Below are 22,479 nucleotides of genomic sequence, written 5' to 3' on the forward strand. Positions count from 1 at the left end.
TGCTTTGCACGGCAGCTCTTGTGACGTCAGAGCAACATTCTATTTTTTTCATATTGTTTTATAGAAACATCTATTATTTTAATTTAAAGTTAAATAAGAAAATGTTGGATTTTCTATCGAATTTTGGGGGGAAAATACGAAAACAGTTGGGCGGTTGTTTTGATAGATACTACGTTAAAAAAATTTAAAAAATAAACTATTTAAATCGATAATATTTTTACTAATATTTGTGTTGAAAGACTACGGCTTTTACCGTCTGGTATCGTAACATATCGTAAAATGTAAGGAACCCTTCAATTGCTTTCAAACGACTATTTACGGTATTCAAATTCAGATTGGCTTACATGTATATGAATATTGGTATTAATTCTTTTAAACGTTCTTCTCGCTTTCTGGCATATAAACAAATAAATTTAATTAGAATGAGTTCTTCAAAACGAGTACGGATTTCGCAATAAAGTTTAATTTCCTCAAATCGTTGTTGATCTTTGTTACATCACAGTTGGAAGTTCCATTAAATAAGACGCACAATTCTTTGTCGCAATTATGATTGTCTATCTCTTCACATGGCACATACGACAACATATAATAACGCTTTATATCTGCAACAGTACCAAATTGATGTGAAACCTTTTTTGAATCCACCTTTATTAATCCGCTATTCGAGGTTTTTACCTCTACGAGGGGACTAAGTCCCCTAGGAGGGGTTATACAACCACCGTGTCTGTCTGTGGGTGGGTCTGTCTGTCAGGCCTGCGAACGCGTTCGCATTTTCGGGGCAAAGGGTAATCACTGCGTACCCAGTTTCTTAGAATGAGGGAAAAGGTTTTTCCAAAAGCGCCCTCTTTTTGTCATTGGGTGTAGTATAATTTTTGGAAATAAGGTGTATTTCCAAAACAATTGACACTCACATATTGTTTTAATAACGGTTGTTCTGAAAATTAGTTAGTTATATTTCTGCTGATAATAAAATTATAAATACGAAAACGGTACAATGGTAGCAAAATAAATCCCTTTCAAAGAATTAACGAAAGTAGCACACTATGATTATTATCTTTAAATTAAAATAAAATCTTCCGGAGCTGCGTTATTTTGTAAAGAAAATCTATTGTGAAATCTTTATTTAAATATCCCGATAATATATAATAGTTTTTAGATGTTCAGATCATTTGGTCATCAATAATTTCCCCACTGTTTTTTATCAACAGGTATAAATATTATTATTAAAAGTAATAGATAAAGAAAATTTATAATTTTGGTAATATATTACCTTTCAGCCTCTTTAGCGGAAGGCTTCACCATTTTAAAATTTACATTCATATACTTTTTAAATTCACCATTCCAAATTCAATAGACGCTAGCATAAACTCTATTTATGTCTTATTCAACTTGTTAAAAAGGTCCTCGCGCGTTTTGATATTTTAGCGTGAACGGGCTCGAGCGATTTCGCGCGTGCTCCCCGAAATAAAAAAAAATTGCGCGAGCCTTTTACGCTAAAATATTAAAGAGCGCGTGGAACATTTTAACAAGTTGAACAAGACACGAAGAATTTACGCTAGCGCCTATTGTTTCAATTTAAGTTCAGATAGAAACGCGCGCATGAACTAACTCACGAGTAAATTAATAAGACGTTATATTTCCAAAAATTCAAGCCTGGAAATCAAGTGCTGCAATTTCAGTTTAAGCGGGTGCTCCGTATATTCTCATCACCTTCACGTCAATCGATTCACTGAGAATAACACACCACTATTCATTATATTTTTGGTTGCGTAAATCCTGTGGCAATTCAGACCATCAACTACCTTGAAATGTTTAAGGGAATCTTACCAAGGAACCCAAAAACATAAAACTAGCCAACACTTTTGGAAACTTTCACCTCTAAATTCCTTAAAATTCAACTGAAATTAATTGCAGCGTACATAGCAAATAGACGAAACTATAAAGTCCAGGGGGGCTGAAAATATGGTAGTCACGTGACTTTGTGGAGAACCGCAGCGCCATCTATCCTAAGAAATACGAACTATTATTCATTTTATTTTGCTAATGGTGGTTTAAATTTTGATCGATTCGTCTAAATGATCTATTTATTATTATTATTTAAAACATTTTGTAATAGAAAGGTGTAAGTTAATTAGCTGTCTGCAGTATCTGGAAGGAATAATTTTTTTCTTTAACGTCGCGTGGCCAACTATGAACACGAGTTACCGAATCGAAGTTGGTTGTGAATAGGTAGTCACGTGATTTTGTTTTCCCATTTCAATAAGTTGGTTAAGACCAAATTTACTTTATAGTTTCGCTTATTGATATTTTGAGGATATATAAATATTTTTCTTGCTTTGGGAAATCAACAAAGGGGTACCAAAATCATTCAAAGATAGTCTAAAAAATTTAAATAGGAGATCCACTTATTTGGAGGAGAACTTTAAAACAAAGCCAAAAATTGGAGTTTAATCCTAAGCGGACACACGCTTGACCTGTAAATGCAAGGCATCAGCCAATATTATCCAAAAATGTATAGGACACAAATTAACCCGTCAAACAAGTGAACCCAATCGAGTCATTCATAAATTGGATGTCCGAGGCTTAACTTGTACTTTAAATGCAGGGCCTCAGCCAATATTATCGAAACATTTATAGGAATATAGGTTACAAAAATCATAGACGAATTATATTACTATAAACAATCTAATTAAAATATTATGGGATATATTTAAATGAAGACCATTAAACCGTAATTAACATAAAAATACGACACTTCCTTATGTTTTAATGTTAATTTTCTTTTGTCGACACCTCATCAACTTCCAAATTGGATCTGCAACTGAATTGAGTAGCCTGTTGCAGTATATTTCGCCTTGGGCATATTTAGACACCAGGGGGCTCTGTGACAAACTAAACTTTGATTGCGCAATAACTCTGAAAATAACTTCGGTGATAATTTTTGCTATTTGTTATTCTTATCCTTGTTATGCTAATTATGCTAAAATCTTCGCACCAGTGGTAAGAAACCTACTACGAGCCGGTCCCCTTACCCAAAAATCGGTTGCTCAAAGGTTTTTTTAAATGTTTATTATATTGAATTATATTTTAAGGGAATTTTTACATTTATAGAGTATCAATGAATTTCACATAAATTTCTGAAATTAGGCTCAACAGAAGATGGTTGCGATGGCCGCTGGTTTCGTAAAAGTAAGAAGTCACTCGTGTTAGCAGACAATTTTTCGATTTAATTCAGTAACGGTGCTTTGAAATGTTTGGCTCCAAAAAAGTGCATATAAATTATTTGACTTTCTGACTGGACGGTAGCTTCGCCGGTTTGAGATTTTTTGGGTGGGTTGAGGGGGAAGTCCTATTTTGCGGAAAGAATATTTTGCATACTTTTGCAAAACTAGTGCGAACGTAGCTAATGCGGCTATTTTCAAGAATAGCGTCCCACCTATATATTTGTTTTGATTGTGCTATAATATAGGTTTTTTGGAATCTTTTGCCGTTAAAATTATTTTTCGGAAATGAATACTTAAGGATAAATAGTTTTTTTTTTCAATCTGCAGGTATATTTTATTATGTAAATAGAAATATGTACAAGAAAAATACTTTTAACAATGCAAATATTCCTCTAGGGGAGCCCCCGGAGGAAAAGTGATCATCACGGAGGCCGCGTTGCCTCGTTGTACGGCGATCGCTATTCTTTGTAGGGGGAAAGCAACTGAACGCGGCTCACCTGTATCCTCACGAAGACGCCGACCTATGGCATGGGTCAGGGCTAAGCCTTCTCCCCCGAAAGATCCAAGAGTTTCAATGGCAACGGCCCGAAACATGTAGCGGTTCTCCAAGCCGGAGTATTTGGCCTTCTTCCGGAATTCAGCCTGGGTAGCGGCCCAGAGAGGGGCTGAGGAGGAAGAGGCCAGATACGATGGAGCCAGGGGATCCGTACCAGTGAAATCCCATACTAGAGATTTCCCGCCAGATAAGGGAACCAAAGTCAACCCATCCGGGCGTTTTCCGTCGTCCCGCGATAGATCCGGAGGCTCAAAAACGGAAGGAACGCCGGCTGTGACGAAAGCTCGCCTGAAAATGTCGTTGACAGCGGCATGGCGAGAGAGACGACCCGAACTCTTCTTGCAGCTTAAACCACGCGCCCCGAACGAATCAACGGGGCTGCCACAATTACAAATGTGCGGGGCGCAAATGCGGGCGCCTAAAGGAAGGCCGACGGCGATACGAAACGAATCGTCGTCCAAGAAAGTACCCAAGGCCGGCGATGGTAGAGCGTTGAGCCAACAGCCAGATTCCTTGGAGGATACGGAGAGGAGCCGGGCTTTATCTCTATCACTGTGAGCCGTACCAGCCAAGAAACACGATGATTTGGCAAAAAGAGGGCCTTCCCACACACGTTGATGGGACCACTGATCGGGAGAAGGTAATGGCGCTTCCGACAGGCGTTCCCATCGCTGAACACCGTCATGAAGTACCGAGTCACGCGTGGCGGATATGCAGTCCGGTAGGATAGCTTGAATGAGATCCGCGACACTGGTGGCGGAAGAAAGAAAGGCGGGGAGAGCGAGTTTGGAAGCGTGACGGACACCGAGGCCACCCTTAGACACGGGAAGAGATGATTGCTCCCAAGGAGCCTCGTCCAACAAAGTATTGGTAACGGCCTGAAGCGCGAGCCGTAGGGTCTCATCGAATGCTTTTAGGCCGTCTACGCATCTCCACACCGGGGCACTACGGAGCAGGTTCGAGAGTTTGGGAATGGCCAAGGAGTTTTTCAAAAGGAAAAAGCCGTGATGGGCCGGAATTTCTCCGACATGATTTTCAAAGCGTCAGTTTTAGACGCGAGACAAGCGGAAATGGCTTCGTCGGAGAGTGGCGCACCGAGAAAGACATAATTGGAACGAGGTATAATTTTTATGCCAGGGGCGGCCGAGTCGAAAAGGGACGTAAAATATTCATCATCGAAAACGACCGGATTTAAAATAAGGAGCTCGCACTTCGATGGGTGTAGCTCGAGGCCAATGTCCGCCGAAAGCTCCTGAAGAAGTAGTAGGTCTGCCTTGACTACATCCGGGGCATCGTCCAAGGATGAATCATCGAGATACCAAATATTTAGGGTAGACTTCATCCGGGAAGCCACTTTTTGCACGACAAGGCAGAAAAGAGCCGGGCCCAACGGGTCCCCTTGCTGAACACCGCGTTCCGAAGAAATTAAAGATTCTCCATACGTAAGAAGCGACGGATCCTTATAGCACTGGCGCAAGAACGGATAGAGATCGGGAATATCCTGCAGGACGCACGCGAGAAGACGATCACGACGAATCATGTTGGAAGCGTTGAGGAAATCAATTTTCAGTAAAACCGTAGGACTGAGATGCGGGTGGTTAACGTATCGGCGGGCGGAGTGAGAAGCAGCTTCAGCTCCCCCACGGGTCCCAAACCCCAACTGTGTTGGACGGAGAGAAGGGTCAAGGGTGGGAGCAAAATGGGAGCAGGCCAATTTAGCGACCAAACGACGAATAGTGTGACCTACAGCGATTGGCCGAACGCCGCCGTCCTTTTTCTTCAGAGCGCAAAGAGAAGCGCCGTACAGGACAGGGCAAATCTCCTGAGGGACGAGGCCACCGAGCATCAAATTACAGAGGTTGGCAAGAGATTTCAAGAGACAGCCGCCAGCTGCCCCTGAACCCGGGCCAGTAAGGTCCTTCAAATGTTGTGGTGAAAGAGCGTCGAGACCACCAGCAGACCCGGCTGGGAAAGATAAAATGGCGGAGCGGACGCCCGAATCAGAAACAGTAAGGTGCGGTAAGGAACACAAATTTGTTCCGGACTCGAAGGAATAGTCGTCGTGATCAGAACCTGACGGATGCTTACTCCTAAGAGTGTCGAGCGTAGCGGCGGTGCAAGGGGCAAACGAATCGTCCGAGCAGACAATACGCACAGCTCCGGTAATATCACCGTCTGAGAGCTTGGCTTCGACAATCTTCCCTATGTTGCGAGCTACTCGCCGCTTCTTAGTAGATTTAGAGAGACGCGAAATCGAAGGAAGAACCAGGCCTTCACGAAAGTTGTTAATATTGACTTTAATGCGCGTAGCGAGCGAAACGGACTTCCCTTCGACCGCGACAGGAACTTTTAAGCACGACGCGGAATAACAAAACAAAATGTTCCAAGAGGCAACCGAATTGTCGCGGACAACCTTATTAATGATATTCGAGAGGCAGGTGGCAGCCAAGGTTCGTGCACCCTTAGGAATATGACGAAAAACACGTCGCGAAGATTTTAAATTCGCGAGTAGACCAACGATGGATTCACGAGTAAGTGGGGAAGAAGGGTCAACAATAACATCAGCCTCTGGAACAACCGACGGTTTTACACAGGATGACCTACTATAGTGACTGTTTATACTTTTAATTTGTTTGCCACACTGAACGCACGGCGTTAAAATGTGTTGAGAGGCCATATGATGAGATTAACAAAAAACCACATCTTAGTATAGTTCAGCACCAAATTTACAAAAACCGAAAGACATCGCGTACCCGGCTGCACCAAGACGCAGCGACAAGGAAGCACATAGTTAATTTAAAATTATATACTTGATGCGTAAGGCTTGGTACTGTCCTCTGGGTCGCGTTATAGATGGCCCATGACTTTATTTAGTATGGGGTTGGGGAGGCGCCGCGCGCCCCAGCGCTCGAGCGAAGTGAGTGCGCGGCGCCGTCAGTCGCCAATGTATAGTCTTTGTATAATTTTTAATCGCGCCACCGAAGAGAATTGACCGTTTCGCGGGGACTTCGGTTAATGACAACGTCGGTGCTTTGGTATGGTTAGATAGAGGGATCTAATACCCATCGAACCACGTATCAATTAAATTTTTATCGAGTTCCGTTGATGAGCAATCGACTTTTCGCGGAGCCCCATTTGGAGCTAGCGCCGCGGTGTATTCACCACCACCACCACCACCACCACCGATAGCGTCAAGAGTGATGGGTTAGGCTAAAACTCGCGTACAGTGGGTTAGAATGACGTGGGTCCCATTCGACCCGTGGGTTGCATTATCTTATTTACGTCCCTAGTCAGCAATCTGCAGAGGACCATGCTTTCGAGACAAAGACCACAATAAAAATATTTACTGAAGGCGTGTAACCTGTTTATAACTTCCCAAAATTGATTTCAACCAATATTCCAAATATATGGGAAATACCATTTGCGTCACTAGGGGGTGTCAGTGTGTCAGAATTTATAGCCCGGTGTACCTAGTAGCAGAGACCATACCACCGGAGGCCTATCATCATAGTACCCTACGCCAGCGTCCACCTAGCCCGGACAGGTGACAAATCCAGCATGGGTAGCAGTACCCTACTACTGATGGTCGCACCTTTGACGCAAGCCACTCAACCCAGCAGAAGAGCAGCAATGGGTGGACCAATCCCTACTTCACACACAGCAGTGGGATTAAGAGTGGATGCTGTAGGAACTCCAGCCGACACCCAACCTACGTATGTAAAGAGTCATACCCTTTGGAGAGAGCTCCTAAAGGGGAACGACGAACACACAGCAGTCCAAGTAACCCGGCACAGCTGGCACCGGAGATCCCGGTGTGGCTCCAAAAGGCCGGGAAACAGGACCGCCGTGCCCTCATACGGAGGCCCGCCGCCCCACAGCAGGCTACCTAATCTGCCGAGGTGACCAGTTTGCACGGACCCTCTCAGTATCCATCCCAAACCTGACTGAAGTCGGAGGTGGAGATAGGACCATTTGATCAGAGCTAACATGTCCCAGTGCGCCACCGCCCTAATGGGTTACAAGAGCCGGACCCCGACTCCCTGGTAAAGCCACCAGTTATTGCACACTCTAACCCATTTAGGGCCACTAGGGGGTGTCAGAGGGGGTGACACTAATCAGAATAAAATTAATCACTTTAAAATGTTTAAGTGTCTTCTCGTTATTCCCAGCCACTTGTTCATATGTTTATTTTTATATAGATATAATTATTTTATTTTTAGGCTTACTACTTCAGAAAAACCATGAGTAACATAATTGCAAAAAGTTTGTCAATTACGAAAAATTATCCCCAAACTGATTTTTAGAGTTATTGCTCCATCAAAGTGTATTTGTCAGCGCAGAGCCCCTAGTGTCCAAATATGCCCAAGACGGAATATACTTATACCGAGTTCGATAATATACTTCTCAGTTCGGGTGTAAGTCCCAGCCGGTGATATACGAGAATGCCAGTGTCGAAACTTAAGGTTCAGTCAGAAAATTGACATTGAAATTTAAAGTATCATGCTTATTGTTATTGTTAAGTATACTTATGCTAAAATTAATACTAAAATTGTAAGTATTATATCTAGAACCATACTAGTTCTACATTATTCAGTGATTTATGCATTATTAATTTATTTATGAATTATTGATTTATTTATGAATTATTGATTTATTTATAAATTATTGATTTATTTATAAATTAGTGATTTATGAATTATTGATTAATTTATGAATTATTGATTAATTTATGAATTATTGATTTATTTATAAATTATTGATTTATTTATAAATTATTGATTTATTTATAAATTATAGATTTATTTATAAATTATTGATTTATTTATAAATTATTGATTTATTTATAAATTATTGATTTATTTATAAATTATTGATTGATTTATGAATTATTGATTGATTTATGAATTATTGATTGATTTATGAATTATTGATTGATTTATGAATTATTCATTTATTTATGAATTATTTATTTATTTATGAATTATTTATTTATTTATGAATTATTTATTTATTTATTTCTGAATTATTTATTTATTTATTTATTAATTAATTAATTATTTATTTATTTATTATTTACTTATTTATTTATTAATTATTTATTTATTTATTTATTTATTAATTATTTATTTACTTAACATCATGGTGATATGCTCTATCATTACACTAACGACGTAAGAGTGACGATATAAAATATAATTTCCGAAAGAAAACTATAGCAACGCCACCTTTGATTCGCAATTGAAACCTAGATAGGTAGCGGCTAAAGCAGACGCTATTAGGTCTTTCTCATTGTTATTTGTAAATTTGACTTCGTAAATAGTGATACTGACATTTTAATATAATTTTGTATCGTTTGCTTATATTTTGATGAGTTTATTTAAGAAAAATTTTTCTTATGTTTTTTTAACTGGTCAGTAGCAGCCCTAGATCATAGGCGCTACTTAGGAGAAGCTAATGCCGCGCGCCGTTACGTCAGCTAGACTCGTTTCAGTCGCGAATAGAATCATTTCAGAATTAAAGAAATACGCAATAACTGGCAGCCTTGTAAATGCATCAAAAAACCCGAGTATTTTGAGGATTAAATTTATAATTTCTTTACTCCACGTATTAAATTTATAATTAAGAAATTATTCCTTGAAAACAACTCAGACATGGATTGTGTATTGTAACGGTCACATTTCGATATTTGTGTGTTTCTAAAAAATAAAAAACTAATTACCCAAATTAAATTTAATCCACAAAAATAAGAATCTTAATTTTTAATCTTCGAAACACTCCCTTTCCCAAGATACTTTCAAGGCCACTTCATCTATCATGTATTTTGAATATTTAAAACAACTAACATCTCCTTCGTGAAAACACACGTATAATTTCTACAATGTGTCATTGAAAATAAACGCTAAACCAATTGTCAATTATCTTATTTTTGTTAGTGCCTCTAAAAAACGTCAGCTACTAATTTTTTAGTAGTTGACAAGAATGGAAAAATAGGTGTTGCCTTTCCCTTATATGGACAACTTTCTACGAATTGTAAACCGTAACTTACATTATTTGAATCTGTAGTATCACATTTTATATCCAATACGAGTCCCGAAAGTATCCAGTACACAAACAACCGCAAAATGTTATGAAAACTAAAACGTCTCTTCAATTTTAATCGAACCATCGAACCCATTTTAGTCTTATAACCGAAGGTTTTTTTGCGTCATACGAGTTACGTCGCCGCCGCCATGATAATTTCTAGCCAAGGCTTACGCGAAAAGGAGAAAATTGTCAACCGCTTCGTTTTATGATGGCTCATTACTAGGAACAGCGCGTGTTGATTTAGTTTTTAATAAATCCGACCTATGAGCGTATGTAGCGTACATTCGTTTATCGGAGCTTCAAATGATAAGAAATAGAAAGGAAACACTTTGCCCCTTGCTTGCCCTCCACCTCGCTTTCCGTTGTTCCGCCTACTCGCTGCCACATACATTTCGACTTTCGCAAGTAATATTTTTTTAGGCCTACTTTTAGAGAGTTTTATACTTTTACAATCTACACTTGATAGTTTTATATTCAGCTCCTTTATCTAGATGCTTCGTAACAATTCAATTAAGCGTTTTTCGTTTATCGCTATCGTTTACCTCAAAAAGAGATATCTAATCAACTTAACGAGGAAGTATTAAAACTATTAAATGCATTTGTGAAATATTTGCTTCGTGAAAGGTGATTTGAGATACGCGATCTTATTGGCTGATCCGCGAAAAGGTTAGACATTACTCGCGGATTTGACTGCGAGTTTTGGGATGATAATTATTATTGGTATTCTTTGTTAGTTATCTACCAGCCTCCTTTTCTTGAAAGACCCAAAGGCTGGTATACTAACCATTAGACTTTTCTGTAAAAGAACTTAATAGTTACGTCGCGAGCTTTATTGGAGCATAGTTTAGTTTTCCCCGCCCACTTGAAGTTCCTACCCACTGTAGCTCACGCTCATAGACTTTTAAAAGTTAACGACAGCTACCAGGAATCCATACCTCTACTTGGAATGCTTATCGCGGTAGATTTTCGTCTCGATGTGGCTGACGGTTTTTTTGACGTCACTATGTTAACTGAACAAACAACAACGTGAGAGGGGAGCGCGAGCCGAGGGGATTTTTGTCAAAGCCGTCAGAGTGATCTTACCAAACGCGATACGGCAGGATAAGCATTCCAAGTAGAGGTATGGATTCCTGGAGCTACATATGGTCATAAGACTATCAAGGCCCCCTAAGTTTGAAACGAATGAGTATTGGTGGAAGCTTGTCCTTCTAAAATGATACAAATCGTTCTTGACCTTGAAAATGAAGATATCTTCCACTAGCTGGCGTCATTTTACAATGGAAATTTCGGCACCATTACTATAATAACCGTAGAAATAGAAATGAGACTAGAACCACGGTCGGATTGGATAGAATTGTACCAGCTTGATGGCCGCCGTTAGAGTGGAATCGCGCATATCCGCGCCATCTAATAAAAAAAAAATGAAACTAAATATGATCACGTGGCATAACGTCGTCTGGAATCTGGCTTGTTTATGTTCTTCGATCAGTTTTCAATGTTGTAGAGTTGTAAAAAAGACAGATTTATTATTCCAACGACATTATATAAGTTATTTAAACAACTATGAAAATCATTACGTTCACAAAAATCTACATTACCGTAAATTACAGGTAAGCTACTTCTATAAACGTTTCAAAATTTGCTGGCCTTGAATTAAAATGTTTAGAAAGCTTATCTAATTGCTCTCCCTTTCATTTCCCGGTTTTTCTATGGCAACTTTGGCATATAACATAATTAGTTTTCTAATTAAACTATTGTGATGATGGTCCAACTCAAAGTCAAACATTTGGTCTTGAAGTTCGCTGAAAATTAAAAACACACTTTTTCCGAAATTAGTATAAAATATTTCCTATGAAATGAGCAAATTATTTCTTTCCGAAATCGGTTTTTACAGTGCAAAAAAACTCAATTTTTTACCATTTTTAATTATCCGCAGTTATGCTTATAAGCTTCGTGCGCAGATTAAATTTTGGTCACAAGTATCGCCGCCTACCGACCGAGTTTTAAGTTGAATATATGAAAGCTGTCTGCTCGTTCAAAATTCTCTCTTCAAAACAGCTGAATGTTTCAACCGAAAAACATTGAAATTCAAAAGTCGTCGGCTATTTCTCATCATATTTAGTTGACGGATATTAAGGCAGATGGCGCTATATTTCCTAAGCTCGAAGCCTCGACGCGAAAAACGCAAACACAAAAGTACTGCGCACGACGCGATGCACAGTGGCTCGTCGCCTTCTAAATTTACAACAATGTTTAATGTGCTTGTCAGATGGCGCCGATAACCCAATTCCACCCTAATGGCAGGCTGGCAGCCTTCTAGCTTGCCCGTTTCCCTTGGGATTGCCTTAAAGCTCAGGGGTTGTAGTCTCATTTCTATTTCTAACACAAAAAAAAAGCAATTTGCTGTTAATTTACTATAGTATTCCCATTGTTATACCAGAAGTAAATGAATGAATGTTATCGAAATAGCGCTCAGAATCGGAGGGTGTTTTCCTTATGAAAATGGTGAGAAAATCGAGTCAAATAAAAGCTCATTTCCATCCCCGTCTTTTGACGCGATAAATTGCACCTGGGAGTTGTGGGTATAGCTATTTATATGTATAAACAATGGTTTCATAAAAACCAAAAACGTTTTTTTTCGGCCTAGAAGCGCCAAATTTCAAATGCATGCATGCGAGGTAAAAATGTAACTTCATAAGGAAAACGCCTCCAACATGGGGAGTATAACAGTTTGCTAATTTTTCGGAGGTCACGTATCGGGAGTATGTTTGGGTAAAATCTTCGTTACAAAACCGTCAATATATATATATATATATATATATAAATCATAAAATATCAGTCTCTAAGGTGTTTATATTGTCGTTATTAAATGTTATCAGTTAGTTACTCAAAAGTAAATTCTTCATAGTCTTTAATTTTTTTCACAGTGCCAGTGTTTTCAATTTTAAAAATCACCATTTCCAAGGTCGAAATAACGTTTCCATTACATTTTCCAAAATTGATTTTCAAAATCAGTAATCTAACGTGTCACAAAGCAGTTGTTGGCGGGTGACAAAAGATTACTGGCATCCCTTCAACATTTTATCGCATTCTATCAAGTGTCAAACGAGAGATCTTGTCTTTGCTGGATTCGATAATAGTAGATACCAGTGTTTTGAGCGGGAATCTCCAAAGTAATAAGACTTGAGTAATTAAATTTATCCTTTGGTTTTTAGTTTTCCGACGTTCATAAATACGAAACGTCTCAACGGACAAAGTCATAACTTCATATTGACGAACTCAAGACATCGAGATGTCTTCGCTAATTTCACTATGTAACTTGCTAATTTTTCAGAGGTCACGTACCGGGAGTATGTTTGGGTAATCTCTTCGTTAGAAAACCGACAATAGTTCTTGAGCGCGCGCCACGATTTATAAATATCTACACAGGTTGGAAGACTTTGGCCGAAGGGGGGTCGGCTTAAGCGCTAATCCCGGTTTTGAAAATATTGATAAAGCGCTTGATGCGCCATCTAGTGTAACTTTGTTTAACTAACTTTTATATATGAAAATATCGTTATGTTTTCATGGATTTCAAATATCAAGCGTCGATGTCGACTACTCAAGATGCTTTCCACAACCATTTTTTAAGGTAAATAAATTTATATTATTTATTTAAAATCTTTATTTGACCATAAGTCGAATTGTATATTCACGCTTTATAAAATAGACCTGTTAACTTCTTTATTGATATTTTATAATTAGTTATAAGCCTAGGCATTGTGTTGGCACGTTTAAAACGGGTTCATTTTTTGTCTATTAGAATGGTATATGTTATGTAAATAAATGTCCATCGGGAATGAAAAAATATTTGATAAAATACTACAAGTATACTTTATAAAATGCAGGTGGCGTCAGAGTAGCTTTATTTTTCAAACAGGGTTGGCAGTCATCAGCGCGTAACTAGTTCGCGTCGATAGCACATACGAAGAGCTCCAACCTGTGTAGATATTTATAAACCGTTCGCGCGTTAACAGTCGCCAGTGGAATGTAGCTTTTTCTGGCTCGTGCGAGGAATATACTAATAAAGTTGGGTCTTGCGACGTAAAAGGAACATTTTAAAAAGTTGGGCCAGACCACTTTTTATTCTATAAAATAAACTATCGGAAAGCTCTGTGAAATGTTCTTTTTATAAAGAAACGTGGTCTTCTTTTTTGAATGTGGATCTTACGTCACCATTTCATACTTTTTACCTCTCCGAGGGGACTTTGTACCCTAGGAGGGGTTATACAACCACCGTGTCTGTCTGTCTGTGAGGCCTGCGAACGCGTTCGCATTTTCGGGGCAAAGGGTAATCACTGCGTACCCAGTTTCTTAGAATCAGGGAAAATTGGTTGTAGTATAATGTTTTAATCGGCCGGGATTCGAACCCGAGCCCTCTTGCACGACGGGTGAGCGTTCTACCGCAAAACCACTCCCTGTGGATTAAAAAATAAATCTCTACTGAATTCATTAGTTCGAAATTGCGGTGATAAAAGTAACGCTTTAGTAAAATTGAATTAAATGACAAAGATAAAAACTTTTAGGATATTTAAAGTCTATTTCTTTTTAGGATGATATTTCTCTGGATGATATTGAGCTAATTTCATATATTGTAATAAATAAAATTATCCACATATATTCGAATGATGTATTATTTGAGTAACTCAAAATACCGAGATTTAAATAAATTTATAAAGATTTGTATAAATTATTGTAGCAATGGACATTTAAAAAAATTTCAACATAAACGAAGATAAATATAGGTTGTAAGATATGCACGTTTAATCATTTTCATTTGCAACAATAATATTTGATACAAAATATTTCGCATAAGTAACTTTAGATTATGATCACTATTTTCTGATCAACATTTCCACGAATAAAATTTATCTTATCATCGAGCTTTAATCTATCGATAAAATCGTTTCTAATTTTATACAGTTGGAGGATATGTATACATAGTTATTTAAATCATATTTATTTCAGTAAATGTTAATAGGGTCGGAGCGTTTGAAGACCAAATGAGCGCTAACTTTCAAATAATCGATTAGATAAGAGATTAGCTGCCTCTACATTTAGTCATTAATGAGTGAAGCTAAAATTTAATTTGGTTAAGTGATTAACGCCGCACTTACCAGGAGACGACCCGAGGTGTTACACACCGATTTTGTTCACACTCGGGGGATTGGTAACTTGAAAAATCCTAAAGGAATTTTATTCAATGGGCAACGGGTTTGCCATGGCAACGAAAAATGTTTTTGAAAACATAAAATTGAAATTTTCCCATTGAAAATAACATGGGATTTTGATCGATTTCCCTGTGAAAAAAAATTAAAAAAATTGATCAAAATGTGATTAATTTTGATTTTTTCGTAAATTTTTATAATTTTTTTAATAAAATTCCTTTAGGATTTTTCAAGTTACATGAATCCCCCGAGTTAGAACAAAATCGATGTGTAACACCTCGGGTCGTCTCCTTATTAGTCATAGGTTGCGCGACAGAAAAGAGGAGCTGTGAGAGACGTGAGTTAGGTGAGATTGGATTTTCGAAAATGCCCATCACTTCCATTATTTAACAGGCAATAGGCAAAAAAACATGTATTAGCTCGGTTATTCTAGGACCTATAACTATTCAAATATGTGTAAGTGGCTTAGAGTTGGAAAATTTTACGTGTAAAATTACCAACGCCTTTTTTCCGCAAAATTTTCCGTATTTATCCGAAAAACAAGCAAAAAAATGTTTTTCATTCCATGATTAGCCTAATATGGTTCTCAAATTTAAATTTATCGGCATTTCACCTCATTTTATCGAATCTAAAAGTAAAACTTAACCTCTAATCTTTTTAGAATAATAACCCTTAGAAAGTAATATTTTTATTTTTTATTTTTTCGATTTTCCGAATTTTTCCGCAATTAATTTTTCCGGAAAATTAACAACTCTAAGGTTGTTAGATCACTATCAAACTCGCCAAATGAACGGATTAGTGTTTTAGAGAGCAAATAAGATTTTACAAACCTTTAAAGAATTTATATATCTAACCAAAAGTAAATAGGGGGAGAAATTCTGGCACTTGGGTCCAGCAGCACGACGTCTTATTTGAGGGGTAAAATTTTTGGGCTTCGGAAATGACTTGCTCCTCGCCTCTTTAGTGGACACAAAGGTATCGGTTGTACTCCGCCACGATGAAAAATAGTTCTCTATAAAATACGGGAATATTTAACTTTTGCTTTCGATAATTTGGTTAATTGAGTTCCTAAATAAAGTATATATATGATAGAAACTAAAATGTGACATTTTAAAAATAATAACACTACTTTTCAAAAGAAATAAACCGTAACTAGAATAACGCCCACTTAAATCGTGGAGAGCGTGGCGCCATCTAAGAGCAGAGATCGGGACTAATTGGTAAATCTACGATGTTAAGGCCTAACAATTGGCAAGTTTAACTTTAATAATAGCTATAGCTACGAGCTTTTTTGTTTATTTTACAATTGATATAGTAATTATTAATTAAAATCAACCGTTATCGAAGGAAATAATGGTCAGCATTTGACAGAGAGACTATTTGAAATCGCGAGGCGGTGACATGGTTTCCAGGGAATAAAATTCAAAATGTTCATCTTGAGCGCGGACCGGAATACCACAAATGCCCTACTTCGCGCGTAATGCGCTATCCTTATTGGTTAGAAATATCACGTGATCACTAGCTCTTTAAAAAGGGTGTCAAGCATGGTGGAAGGTAAAATCTGGAGGCAGTGATAGACTTTCTCCCCCTATTTACTTTTGATCTAACCAACCAAAACTTAGGGTGTAATTGACGGTTGCCCAAGTATCGAATTTTGAAGATCACCATTTCGAAAGCCCAAATCACCATGTTTCAAGTTTGTGATGGTTGTCTATGAACAATGAACTCACCGTTTAGGAAACATCGAGTCCGGTTTTTTACTGTACGGGTTTTCACGTTTCGAGTTTCGACGGCAAGTTGCTCATCGATTGCTCAATGAAGTCACCGAGATTTCAGGAACGTACTTCCTCCAATCACAAAAAGTATTTTCGAAGTATTTTTGGGAAAAACGTACTTTTCGATTTTTCGCTTAGTACGCCATCTATGAAACAAATTTTCTTCCTTTTTTTAAACGTCAAAACATTGAATCCGGCATTGTAACTGCTGTCAACCATTACAATGCCCGTCAAAACAGTGTGAATGTAGCTTTTAATAAAGGGGGATATAAAAGGAATTCGGAGAAAGTAAGCTGCTTTGGTGGTGAAATTAGACCACATACTATTTGTTATACTTTCAACAAACTCCAAAAAGTTCAAACGTACTAACAATGTAAGTAAATGCCGAAAAATATCAAAACGTATTTTCGTACTAAAAATTTTAAAACTTTTTAAAAAAGTACAAATGTACCGCTCGGAACTATTCTTTCTGAAATGGTTGTTGGTTAAAAACCTTATATATAATTAGACTTTTCTATCGGATCCAACCATTTGGTAGAATTTGAAAACAAAATTTGAAGGGATAATTTTTGTCGTGAGGACCATTGAAGTCTACTTCAAAGAAGAGTAGAAACAAGACTTTAGACAATTTTGAACTCTTTACGCAAGCAGATTTATTATTCACTGTTTTGATTGAACTTAGAAATGTTTACTTTTAAACCAAATTTTAATTATTCAAATGAACATTACAATTATGTTAAATATTTATTTAGTCTTCTCGGTTTCTTGTGATCGAATGAAACGATCAGTAAATAGAAATCTAGTTGTCCTGTTCAAACGATTTTTTCTCCTCCTTTGCACCTAAATATAAACAACGTTTTTCGTATTAAAATAAATCCAAAGTTGCATGGGCTCGCCACGGTTTCATTTATAAACGATTTTCTTCTTCACAAATCAAGAATGCAGTGGCGTAAATAGGGCCCCCGCTGACCCCGCGATGCGGGGTACAGCTTCAAGGGGCCCCTTAATTTAAGAACTCTAAGCATTAGTATAGTCGAAGAACGCATAATGGAGGGGGTCTCAACTCGCCCCTTATAAACGACACTGATTATAGGGCCCCCCAAAAGGGTTTCGCGGGGGGCTCCCGGACCTTAGCTACGCCACTGCAAGAATGTATTTATTTCTACTTATTATGTTATTATTAATAATAATAATCAGCTAGGCGAATACCCTTGACACCACCTTAGGCCCAAGTCATCAAGCGACTTTTAATGCCTTTAAACAGGTAGCCGGGTTTTAATGCGTAGGAGGGTGTTGGCAAGCTAGTGTTTAAGTCGGCAAATTTTCCGAGGCCTTTTTCAGGAAAATTTCCGTATTTTTCCGAAAAAATTTAAAAAGTTTTAATTCCATGATTAGTCTAATATTGTTTGCAAATTTAAAGGAAGCGGCTTTTTCGCCTCATTTATTCGAATATAAAAGTAAAACTAGACCCATACACTCTTTTATATCCTTGTTTGTGAGAGCTGCCATTTTATTACAGGTCTGATTTCAAATAGTGCATGCGTGCTGATGAGCACGTGCAGGCGCCCTTGCCTGTACTATTTTAAATTAGGCCTGTAATGAAATGGCCGACTTCGTAAAAGAGTGTATAGACTAGTTTAAACTGATTAACCACGTGACACTATTAATGTTTTGTAGTATGTTTACTGAAATTAGATATTTTACATCGATAAAAAGTTAAAAACTTCAAAAAGTAATTTATGTTTAAATTTTTAATTTTTCCGATTTTCAAATTGCGGAAAATTTTCCGAAAGGTTTTCTGGAAATTTTTCCGCATTTAATTTTTCCGGAAAATTAACAACACTATGACAAGCCCTTCATGCCACGCGAGCCAACAGCTCCCTACACTTACTATTAACGTTAAACCTCTGGGGAGTGACTATGTTGATAAGATTCGAGGATATCGTGATGTAGTTTTTCCGCGGCACGAGAAGGGGAATCAAAAACGTCACAGGCGTGTGCTTCAGTCGCGTAGGAAGACATCAGTTTTAGGGAACCAATGAGATACCGGGCTGGATTGGTTGACTTTTAGGGGGGAGGAGCTTACTCTTGGAGCACGACGGGGACTGGGCGCTACGCTTAAAATCGTCTCAACAGAGCCACTCTCCCTAACTATAAATAGATACATTCTTGACAAACCTTAGCTACCACGATTTTCATTTTTAGGTACTCTATTTCCTTTGTAGATACAAAAGATCCATTTAATTTGGTCGACATGTTTGTATACAGCAAAGATTACCCAGATCCAAAAAGCATGTGTTCAAAATATATCAATATTATAAATTATATATTAAAATAGTGTTGTAAGTCGGAAACGTTTCCGAAAAATGACCGAGGCCTTTTTTCCGGAAAATTTTCCGTATTTTTCCGAAATAAATAAAAAAAGTTTTAATTCCATGCTTAGTCTAATATATATTTTGGCAAATTTAGATAAAGCGGCATTTTCGTCTCATTTTTTCGAATATAAAAGTAAAACTAATCCTTTAGACTAGTTTAAACTGTTTCACAATGTAACACTATTAATGTTTTGTAGTATGTTTACTGATATTAAACATTTCATATCGATAAAAAGTTTAAAACATTAAAAACATGTAAAAAGTAATTTGCGTTTCAATTTTTTATTTTTCCGATTTAAAAAAATTTTCCGGAAAATTTTCTGCATTTTATTTTTCCGGAAAATTAACAACACTATTAACACAACATTCATTGCATACAAAAGCTTGGTTAAAAATTTCACCGACAAATGAGTAAGGTATTGTAAATCTGGCCAAACTCTTCGCCCTTTCGCACCCGAACAAGAAATGCAAGGTTGCTAGAGACGCTAATATAGGTGTGCTTGCGCCGCCCTTTTTAGAGCCTTTTTTTAATCGGGATTTTAACGTGTGGGACAATTCAGTTCGCTCGTCCACCTGATAGTCCTGATTAATCTGGGCGTATTATGTGTAACGGCCACGCCAACGGGGCGATACGTGGGGGAAGGGTGGGGACACCCGTGGCGGAAGTATTCCGACCACCCGTTGGGGGATTGGTGGTCGTCCTCCAACGGCCATCCACAAACTCTGCCTCCCGGACGCTTGGTTTTACAGGAGTACGCCACTACTCCCGGCTTTTTAAAGCCTTCAAATAAGAGACGAGATGAAAGTGACAGGGTCTGACGCGACGTCACTAAACATTCGATTAGCGCCTCAGGCGTAATAAATAATGCTAAAAAATATATCAAAAATACATTGCTTGGGTACGGCAAAAGTCAGAGCAAATATAGTCCGAGGACATAAAACAACTTAAAATCTTGACGTCGGTGACAGACCCTTGAAACATAAAGGCCAAATCAAGCAAGAAATGCACTCTGGCAGAAGAATGTATATGGGAGTAATTTCCCAAAATCACCAAAGGAAACGACTTGGTGGAGTACGAAAGAAAAGGTAAACCGTGCTTGCGGGATCTATTAGCAAACCAAATATTACTTAATTAACTTGGTCTAACACTGTTTCTTTCTTCGTGTATCCTTTGTTAACCGAATAATAACTAAAAATATTGCCTAAACAGTTACGCTTGTGTCGGTCGTCGTGTACCCTGCTCTACCATTAAAGAAAATTTGTTCTACCTTTGGGATTGTGTGTTAAAACATTTTACACACAATCCCAAGGGATTTGTGTTTACTGGGTTCACGTATAGTGTACACGCAATGTTAAGTTAAAAGGAACCACCTATGGACTGCATTGCAAGGATGATAAAATTGGCGAATAAGTAGATTAGTCCTTTAAGAAAATGGGATAATAAACAAATTTGAAGAAATTTAAAAACTTGGTTGCTGATCATTTCTTACATAAAACACATTTTGAGTAATTGGCTCTGTATCGTTTTTTAGTTAACACCCTGTATATATATTTAACTTGTGCATCGCAATCACGTGGTTTCGTTTCCATGGTAACCTTTTCCATGGCGCCAGAATTTTATTATTTTTTTAAATTTTTGGTATGTTCCGTGTGAAACAAGGTCTCATTGAGTTTGTTCTATGACATTTTACAGGAATCCATACCTCTACTTGGAATGCTTATCCTGCGTATGGTAAGATCACTCTGACGGCTTTGGTCCCGCCTACGAGAGAAAAAATCCCCTCTGCGCGTGCCCCCCTCTCACGTTGTTGTTTGTTAAGTTAACATAGTGACGTCAAAAAAATCGTCAGCCACATCGAGACGAAACTCTGCCGCGATAAACATTCCAAGTTGAGGTTGGATTCCTGCATTTTATACAGATGCATACTTATGAGTGGTTATGTTACATATAATACTACCCTTCAAATTATTTTGTTAAAAAAAATTTATATTAGTAAAAGAACCGCCTTGAAGATGTCAACCATTTAAATAGCGCCTCTTATGCAGCGAAGGTTATTGGAGGGTGGGTTGGTCTTTTTGGCAAGAAAAGTAGGGTTCTATCCCAGCTTGCGAAACCTTGGAACATAAGTGTATAATATTGTTACATAAGTGTGACACTTCCAATTCTTCACTTGCAAAAGTTTTACTGGGAGCTATTCACAAGACAGACTGCATTACGGGCTTCGTCGCCGTTTTGCATCCGCTTGCTAACGCGTCACACGTAGCCTTTGACAGTGCCTCGCTAGGGGGAGATTTTCTTCTTGTGATGACGTCACTTCGTTACTTATAGCTCTCAGTAAAATATTGCCCAAAGTAACAAATTTTTGGAACAATAATAGACTTATGCTTGGAACAAACTCCTTCCGCGTTGAGTTTGCAAGTTATCTCTCTACTGGATAAAGGGGATTTCCCACGAGTTCTTCGGTCTCTTCTTTCCATAAAAACTTGTTGAGCGTTAACAGTAAGTGTTGGGAAATGTTGACTCGCGTGACATGAAGGGCTTTCCACAACCCTCCTAGAGATAGTAACCCGGCCTATGATGGTGCCTTGGGTATTTAGCCTAGCTGATTATTATTAAAAATGCAAATTTAAATCATATTCGTTATTTGAGTAAAAGTTTCCATTAGCCCATAATATTTACTTACAGATATCCAGTTCGATAAGCGAAAAATACTCCGACAGCGATAATGAGAATGACTGCCACGGGCACTGCTACTGCTATCAAAGTGCTCCCAGAAGCCGGCTTCTCTGCCGACACTAAAATCATTTTGGAGTTAGTAAATATCTTTTACGGAAATAGAGAGGTTAAGCAAAGAGCGCAACAACGTCGGGAGTACCTCGAAGTTTGAGGGTAATCATTGTTTAAAATCGGATAACCTCATTTTCAGTTCTCCTGCTAACGCAATCAAGTACCTTTGCAATCGAATTTTAACGAATTGCACACCACTCGCTAACCCAAGGTACACGAAGAAATAAAAACTTCATTTAAACAATACTAAAACCGGCGTTATGTGTGGATATTAGTTTGGTCGAAATACAACTTTTGGTTTCTTCGTGTGCCCGGCTGTACCGCCAATGTCTATCTTAGTCTTATTTCGCCTAGCTAGTCGAACTCGACCTTGAAGTACTCGGCCTTGAATAAGTAATTGGAGAATACTCGTCGATTACCGAGTACCTGAAAATTGCATATTCGGGTACCCGATTACACGAATAAGCTGC

General features: G+C 38.0%; 1 protein-coding gene across 4 annotated transcripts in view; it reads right to left on the reverse strand.

The window, feature by feature from the left end:
• LOC149960193 (receptor-type tyrosine-protein phosphatase eta-like) overlaps positions 1-22,479 on the reverse strand; it is a 154,354-nt gene that overhangs the window by 80,944 nt on the left and 50,931 nt on the right. The window contains exon 1 of one of the 4 annotated variants that reach the window (XM_090166569.1): positions 9,827-10,082. The exons of the other annotated variants lie outside the window; for them this stretch is intronic. Within the exon in view, the coding sequence (XP_090022695.1) occupies positions 9,827-9,955 (129 nt within the window). The 5' untranslated portion in view covers positions 9,956-10,082. Of the gene's footprint in view, positions 1-9,826; positions 10,083-22,479 lie in introns of those variants that run through there. 4 annotated transcript variants of the gene reach the window in all.

This window comes from Leiobunum rupestre, chromosome 2, assembly GCF_980474605.1.
Source record: "Leiobunum rupestre chromosome 2, qqLeiRupe1.1.hap1, whole genome shotgun sequence".
NCBI lineage: Eukaryota > Metazoa > Arthropoda > Arachnida > Opiliones > Sclerosomatidae > Leiobunum > Leiobunum rupestre.